This window comes from Thermobia domestica, chromosome 16, assembly GCF_964235325.1.
Source record: "Thermobia domestica chromosome 16, izTheDome1.hap1.1, whole genome shotgun sequence".
Classification (NCBI taxonomy): Eukaryota; Metazoa; Arthropoda; class Insecta; order Zygentoma; family Lepismatidae; genus Thermobia; species Thermobia domestica.
In genome coordinates, this window is record NC_137469.1 from 10,464,972 (window position 1) to 10,473,810 (window position 8,839).

Sequence of the window (8,839 nt, forward strand, 5' to 3'; positions counted from 1 at the left end):
TGATGTTGTATGATTGCCAATAATGGTTGTTTACGACGACAGAAGGACGCAAGATTAAAGTTTTTGAGATGAAATTCAGAAACATTCGGATCCAAGAGGAAAGAGAATGGGAATGGCGGAAACTTCATAACGAGGAATTGCATAATTTTTACCGTTTAACAAATATCATTAGGGTCATCAAGTATAGGACGCACAGGCGGGAAAGTCATGTAGCAAGGGGTAAAAATGAATCTGAAAAGGTAAGGGGACGCATGACGTCACGTAATTCCTGTGCCTATCTTTGCCCATTGTAATTTTTTAGGAAGTGGAGGGACGTCTTAGACATTTTTTGGAAGTCGCGGAATGGCATCTCCCACGTCCCCCCTTACTTTTGCCACTGCATGTAGCTATAATGGAAGAAAGTAGAAACACTTTGAAAATTTGAACTGAAAATATAATAGTAAAACGACCATTGAGAAGAAACACGAATACAAAGTTGAAACTGGATCCAGTTGTCTAAGGAATAAAGCCAATGGAGAGCTTTAGTGAGAATAGCATTAATGAAATGAAGTGAAAATGTCTTTATTGAAGCGGGCGAGGTTCAGCCATGGCTGCTCTACCATCTAACTCTTGTCAAAAGAATACAATATTAAACATTACACATCAAAAGGAACGGACAAAAACTAAAAAAACTAAAAAAAAGAAGTAAAAGAATAAATCAGAAAATAAACAAGTCACATATGCAATAAAAAGTATCGATATAGTTGGATTTAGCTAACAAGTAAGTTGTTACATAAAACAGTACATCTCATAAGTGCCAGAGGCCAGTCACTGGGATTTCATCAAATGTGATTTTAATGAATTTCGAAATGAATTAAATGACTTTATTTCCGTGAGAGCTTTTGGTATCGCATTCCATACTCTCGGACCTGCTCTAGAAAATGATCCTTGCACTATCTTCAGTTTAAGTCTTTGTACATTGAATTTCTCTCTGTTACGTGTATCATAAGAGTGAATTTGTGACCGCTTTGTAAATTTACTATATAAATATTGAGGGGATTGAGTTTTAAGGACTTTATATATCAGACAACTATAGTGCAGGTATCTTTTTCTCGACATTGTTAAAATATCGTTTCTATTTAGCACTGGTAGGATAGGTTCGGATTTCTTTAAGTTCAAGGCAAACCTAATGCACGAATTCTGTATTTTCTGTACAGTTTTAGAATTGTAAACGGAGAGAGATGGTCCATATACAGCGTCAGAGTAGTCTAACAAGAACTTGTATGAGGTATAATTTCAGAGACTGAGATAGAAAGTATTTGGCTTTGTAAAGTCGACGTAATAAAGTAATAGCTTTATTACAGTGAGTAGATATATGATTATTATAATTTAGTTCCGTATCCAATATGAGTCCTAAGCTTTTCACATGGGTAGAGTAAGAAATATAAGTGTTTATAATTTTTATTTTTAGATCCGCTAGGTCATAGAGTTAGTTAGTATTAACATCATAATGGGCTTCTTTTAGTGACATCCCCTCGCAATTAGAGTCCAGTGAATCTCTTAGTTATGCTACCAGGCGGCGCCTTTCTTTTCTCCCAATTTAGTTACTGAAACTCTCACACTCCGTATGAAAGCATACCAAATTAAATAAATAAAAAAAAACGACACATCTTCAGCGTGACCAGTAAGTACGACAGAAATTTTTACTTGGGGGTGTTTAAAATAAAAGGAGGTGCTCTCAGAATAGTGATATACATTTGTAAATAAACTCAAAGAAAACTGTATATTTTGTTACGCAACTATTAGCAAAAGTAACTGGTTCCATGTTCCCGTCTCCCTCGCAGCTTTCATTTATAGAGTTCAATCTGCTGAAGAATATAATAATCCGCTCAATGAATTTACGTGAATAAAAATATATTAAAAAAAAATAAGCTACAGAGAAATGCATTCCTGCATAACACTAAACTCAGTCTAAAATATATATAATTCTTACCTCGTCCGATCTCTTCATTTCTAAAAACGTTTATCCTACACCCTTCTAACTTCCGTCCGTTGATACACCACTTGCAGAGTAACACTTATCAACTGAATCTGGTATAGGCTTATTACTATATTATCATCACATTTTACCTTTTTGAGGAGGAGGTAAGTGAATGACCGCTCAAGACATTGCCAATTTCAGTCTCCTGCATCTGTCCATCAATCTCTTTTATCCAGTGGCGTGCGGTGACTTTTCTCATAGGGGACTAGGTTCGAAGACAGTTCTATCAGGTGTAAAAAAAATTAGAAATCGAATAAACATAACCCTTACATAATTTAATAACAAAGAAGCAAGTTAGTAAATTAATCAAATAAAAAGTGAAACAATCATATATATATAATACTGTCAAACTTACCTTTATTTATATATTAATGGAATTTTCCTGTCACCCATCTGAAGGAACTTTTCGATTACTGCGTCGTAGAAGGATCCCTGACTTTGCAGTTCATCTAGCAAGCTTTCTTCAATAGATAACAGGGAAAGTGTAGAAACTCTATTCTCGCTCTGCGTATTACGAACAGACGTCTTTACACGTTTCAAACAAGAGAATGTTCGCTCTACAGTGGAAGTGCTGACTGGTATTGTTGACACCAAACAATATAATTTATATGTTTCTGGAAACGCTTCTTCTGCTAAACCTGTTTCTTTCAAGAAATGTATCATTTCAGTCACAGTTTTGTTTGAAAAATCAGAGAGCCTGTAAACTGATGTCAATTCACTCCGCAAATTGCTGAAATCGAAAAAACTCCCGTAACTTGATTTAAGAGTCAAAAACAAGGAATCAGGAAATCGAGTTCTGAACCACTGAAATTTCTTTGAATCTAACAGTTCAAGAAACTGCAATTCACTGAGATCTTGAAATCTCACCTCCATTTGTCCAATCACAGTGTCAATAATTTCATTGTAGAGACGCACATATTTAATTTTTGGATCTGCTTGGTCATCTTTACGTCTTTTCTTAGGAGCTTCCACGTTATCATTTACTTCTACTTTTCTATAAATCTCTTCAAAATCATTTCTTGCATCTCTAAGGTGAGATATCGTCTCTCTTACTTTTTCGATGCAGTATTTCACATCCAATGTTTTACTTTGAAGAATGTTGAATAATGTGTCCGTGAGCGAAAAAATATGACTGAAAACATTTAATAAAAATACAAAATCGAAATCCTTCAATAATAACACGTAACCTCTTGCAGTCATGAAAGCCTCAGTGTCCCAATTATCTGGGTCTTCTGCAATGTCCTCAAAAAACCGTAAGAACTGTGTTTGATTTTCATTAACTGCATTCACAATTCTTGAATTTTAATTCCATCTTGTATTGGCGACCGTTGGAAATCGTTTAGTTACCTCCGATTCAGCAAGAGCATTAACGCGTTTCGATGAATGCGAAAAGAAATTTGGAATGCCACTCAATGTTTTAAAAAATATTTTACATTCCTTGATGTAATTAACAGACTGTGAAAGAACGAGATTGAGTCTGTGAGCATAGCAGTGTATGAAGAGTGCACTGGGACACACCTCCTTTTCACAAGAGATTGTAAGCCGTTCAAATGTCCAGAAAACGTGGCAGCTCCATCATAGTCTTGTGCTACAAGCAGAGCCGTAGCTAGAGATTTCGGCGCCCGGGGCGAAGTAGAATTCGGCGCCCCTCTACACTCACCTTACCAAGCTTTTTTTAACATGTAAGAGAATCAGCTTTTGTTGTTATGCTAAATTTTTATCAAGCTAATTGGACAGACCATTGCAACAGTCAAAAGCGATCATTATGTATCCTTTAACAAATAAGAGCTGCTGTCAAGAGGCTTATTTTGTACTTTCAATTTAATTTGACAAAATTACGTTTGGTTGTATACAAATCTGTTTGCAGAATAGTTATGGAAAGAGCATGGAGCCAATTCTCCTACGCCAGGGAAACCGTGTTAGACATTTAGTTAGTGAACGCGGGTGGTGGCGTTCGAAATATCCGGTTTCCCTGAGCATAGCAGTAATGTCAGAAATCGAGCCCAGGTCCGGAGGCCCCAGAAATGGCCAGATTTTGGACTCGAATTTCTTCTATCCGACTATTAAACATGGAGTTCTTGGACGCGGGTGATGGCGTTGGAAAGATCTTTGTCCCCTTAGCAATCGGTTATGTCAGAAATGGAATCAGGCACTCAAGGCCCCAGAAATGGGGTCCTGAAGCTTTTGCCTTGGGTTCCTTCTATTCACCTATTAAACATGAAGTTGTTGGACGGAGTTAGTAGCATTAAAAAGGTCTTGGTCCCTTGAGCATAGCGGTGTTTTCAGAAATCTAACCCGGACCCCGAATCCATAAAGATAGGGTCCTGAAATGTTGGACTCACGTTCATTGTATTCGACTATAAATCGTGTGATTCTTGGACGCGGGTGGTGCCGATGGAAAGGTCTGGATTTCATTAGCACATTGGTGATGTCAGAAATGGAACACGAAACCCGAGAACTGAGGTTCCGAAATTTTGGATCCGGGTCCATTCTATTTGCCTATTAAACATGGAGTTGTTGGACGAAGGTAGTAGCGTTGGAAAGTTTTGGTCCCTTGAACACAATTGTGACGTCAGAAATCGGATACTGGCCTCGAAGCCTCAGAAATGGGATCTAGAAGTTTTGAGCCCAGGTCCCTTCCATTCCTCATTTAAACATGGGGTTGTTGGACACGGGTGGTGACATTGGAAAGGTCCTAGACGCCTGAGTACAGCGTAACATCAGAAATCGGGCCCTAGTGTCAAAGCTTCAGAAGTGGGGTTCCTAAGTTTGGATTCGGGTCCATTCTATTTGCCTATTAAACGTGGAATTGTTGGACGAGAATGGTAAAGTAGGAAAGCTCTGGGTATTCTGAGAACTGCAGTGATGTCAGAAACTGGGGATCGGGACCTGAAGCCTCAGAAATGGGGTCCCGAAGTCTTTGGCTCGGGTTCCTTTTATTTGCCTATTAAATATGGAGTTGTAGGATGAAAGTGGTGGCGTTGGAAGGCTTTGTCTCTTGAACACAACGTTGATGAGAAATTGGTTCCGGGACCCCATTTTTTTCTATTTGTGTCGTAAATCTTTTGTCTATTTGATCTCAATACCTGATTGTGCAATATGAAACCATATTAATAGCTGAATTGATGGTTTTATCTCTCGCAATCAAGTATTGAGATTGAGCCATTGCAAACGTTTAAAACACAACCCAAACTTCGGGACCCGGACCTGATTTCTGACATCACCGCACTGCTCAAGGGACCAAGACCTTTTCAACGCCACCACCTGCGTCCAAAAACACATTGTTTAATAGCCGAATGTAAGAGAGCCGAAAGCAATATTTCATGACTTCATTTCCGGAATCACTGTGCTGCGGGGAACCGGATCTTTCCACCGTCACCATCTGCATGTACAAACTCCATGCTTAAACGAGCAATAGAGTGGACTCGAGCCCAACATTTCGGAACCTCATTTTTGGGGCTTCGAGGCCAGAGCCCAATTTCTGACATTACCGCTTTCGTTAATCGACCCCGACCTTTCAAACGCCAATACCCTAGTACAACACCTTGTTAGATAGGCAAATAAAAAGAGACCCGAAAACAAACTTTTGGGACCTCATTTCTGGGACCTCAGGTCCCGGAGCTTTCCAAGACCACAATTTGCATCCAATAACTCCATGCTTAAAAGAAAAAATAGAATGAAGACGAGGTCAAAATTTCGGGACACCATTTTTGGTCCTTTGAGACAAGGGCCCAATTTCTGATATTACCACTGTACTCAGACGACCCGAACCTTACCAACTTCACCACCCACGTACAATTCCATGTTTAATAGGCGTATAAAAAGAGCCCGCGCCCAAAACTTCGGGACCTCATTTTTCTGAAGCCTCATGGCTGGGGCTCGGTTTCTGATATCACCACTGTGCTCAGGAGACCCGGACTTTTCCAATGCCACCATCTGCATTCACTAACTCCATGTCTGACACGGCTTCCCTATTGTAGAAGGATTTTAATGGAATTTTCTCCAGGCTCTTTACAACTCTTTACATTTCAAACTATCCATAAGAAATGAAATTTCAATACATTAGAAACTATGTTCTTTTAAAATATTCAAAATGGGTGACAACATTGATTTCCAGTAATAATTGTAAACTTCCGTAATTTTATTCTCTATTTGAATAGTATTTTAATTTCGAATCTTTTACGGTAAAAAATATTTTTGTGAAATATAACGGAATACATACGGATATATAATGTGTGTATATTTTGCATGTATGTAGATAGGTAAAAATATCACACAACTAGATACATATGCAGAAAAAATATCCATGGAGAAATGATTCAAATTGGAAGCAATTCGTATGTCAATTGATTTTTTAAAAATTACTGGTAGTGACCAGTCTTGAAAAAAAACAAAATCGTTGGTTAAGTTCTGACGTCTTAAGCCTCTATTTACAACTTCTTCAAAATATTATTCTTGTTTACTTTCAGTTTTAATATTCCCGCGCAAACAGCAGCTTGCATGTTCTCTTCACTCCTTTACTTTTCATACCTTCATTCTCACCATCGTAATTAACCTGATTGGGTAGAAAGGCATGATTAACTAAGTAAATCCATCACCATCAAAACACATTTCAAACTTTGACCGTTTGACTTTGAAAATGCTCCTGCGTAATCTATAAGACATTACTCGGCACCTTGATATCACATCGCCATTAATAAGTCATATATAATAACTTTCTTTAATAAGTGAAAAACTTATAACCGTTATTGAAACGTTTGAGTTGCGAGCGGAGCGAGCAAGAAATTTTTTAACAAATCCATTTCTTTGCTAATCGACAATATTGAGTTAATAGGGCGCCAGAACGTTTACGGTGCACCGCGTCGTTTATTCATTTTCAACACTTTTCCTTTCTTCTTGCTCGTTCGTCGCCCCCTTGCTATCAGCGCCCGGGGCGAGCGCCCCGCTGGTCCCCCTCTAGCTACGGCTCTGGCTACAAGCTTTTGCTCACAATTAAAGTGAGAGAGAACTTGGAAAACATGCTCACTTAGAGCAGTCGCAGTGCGATCACTACTGACGTCTATAAAACCAATGAACCTTTCATGAATAATGCTGTCATTCACGTACCGAACGACGGTTGAAAGCTGAGAGAGCTTTGCAATGTCCGTAATTTCGTCCAACATTATTGCTATAAAAAGTGTATTGTCTATTTCTAACTTAATTTTATCCAGAATTACGTCACCAACACATTTAATAATATCATTCTGAATTTTGTTGGATGTCCCTTTAAACACTCCCGCACTATGAAGATGAGAATTCAATTTACTATCGTATTTAGAGAGTAACTGAATTACTTCAATAAAGTTTCCCTGATTGACAGAATCTTCCTGTTCGTTATGTCCTCTAAATGGCAGCTCTTGTTTAGCCAAAAGACAACAGACATCTATCAATCGCTTCATTACTTCTCGGTTTGAATCAACCTCTGCATTATGCTTTAAAACATCTAACCTTCTTTGCTCGCTCAATTGAAAATCAATTCTGGTTTTCCCGAAAGTTTTCAATTTTGTTATTGCGGACAGGTGTGAATAGCACTTTTCGTGGCGCATCTTGGCTTTGTGAAAATTGCTCATGTCAAAAAAATCCATCATTATTCCACACGTCTTTTTCTGTGTGGAATAGAACACAAGGCCAGCAGTATAGTTTGTTTCTTAACTTACATGCAGTTATCCATTTTGAAGAAGCATAATAGTCAGTTTTGAAATTACGTGTACAATCTTTCATTTTTGTCTGGATTGAAATACTTGGAGTTGGTCTACCATTGGTTATTATTTGTTGTTTTTCCTGAAAACTAAGGCCCCCAAACGATACCATGAATAGTTTGTCCAGAACACAGCATTGAAAGGCCCGATCCCCACTCCCCTGTATCAATTGAAATACCATTGCTTGTGCCATCCCTCTGCTTCAAGGGACTAGATTTTTCAGCCGAGTCCCCTTCCATACTTTACACTTCAACTCACTTTCAAAATATATTGATAATGCAACAAGTTCACACTTCACTAGATCTCTTATAATGTCAAGAATAATAATGTAAGTTTAATTGAGTCAATACTATAACTAGTAAAAAGCAAACGAACATTAAATTTACTTACGACGGAACGCCCACACTTAGATTCTACACAGCGCGATACACGGACTAGCTGACCGGAACCTGTTCCCTTCCCCGAGAAGAGCCGATTACGGCCCGAACTTTTCCGATCTCTACTAGCTATCGCAGCCAGCGGACGAGCGCGGATTAAAGTTGTGTGGGAATTCAAACAGCTATTTTACAAAGAAAATAGAGAAATATAAACACTGGTTCCGTTTTCTTCCGTATATATTTATCACAACGTACTTTAATTAAAATGCCAGGGGACTAGCCTAGTCCCCTAGACGGCACGCCGCTGTAATCGGAAACGACCGCGAAGCTCAGAAGGGTAGATATGAGCGGGTCTGTTTTGTCAATTATTTTGATCGAAACACCGCCCGAAACAATGAGGTCCTGTGGTTCTTGAAGCCCAGTGGTATATTTAGGGAGGAGGGCTTCCGGGCTTAAGACCTCCGAAATCTTACTTACTATAGTAAAGTATATGAAATATCTTGCAGAATTTTCACATTTTCAGGCTAATCCCCCCCCCCCGAAACAAAATCGTAAATACGCCATTGTTGAAGCCAAACGTGAGAACGAGGTCGCTTCGTACTTTGAAGTGATTAAATAAGTAAGAATATTGCCTTCTTTCCTAAACGCTAAACCTTTTTTTTAACTTGATGTTGAAAGAAAACGTAAAAAAAAAGTAAACGAAG

At 38.5% G+C, this 8,839-nt stretch overlaps 1 protein-coding gene across 1 annotated transcript; it reads right to left on the reverse strand.

Annotated features, from left to right (window-relative positions):
• Window positions 1-2,377: 2,377 nt before the first annotated feature.
• LOC145672409 (uncharacterized) lies at window positions 2,378-7,605 on the reverse strand. The gene is made up of 2 exons (XM_081741562.1): window positions 7,047-7,605; window positions 2,378-3,300 (listed from the first exon to the last, which is right to left on the reverse strand). The coding sequence occupies exons 1-2, from the start codon at window positions 7,603-7,605 to the stop codon at window positions 2,378-2,380; spliced, it is 1,482 nt and encodes a 493-aa protein (XP_081597688.1).
• Window positions 7,606-8,839: the final 1,234 nt, after the last annotated feature.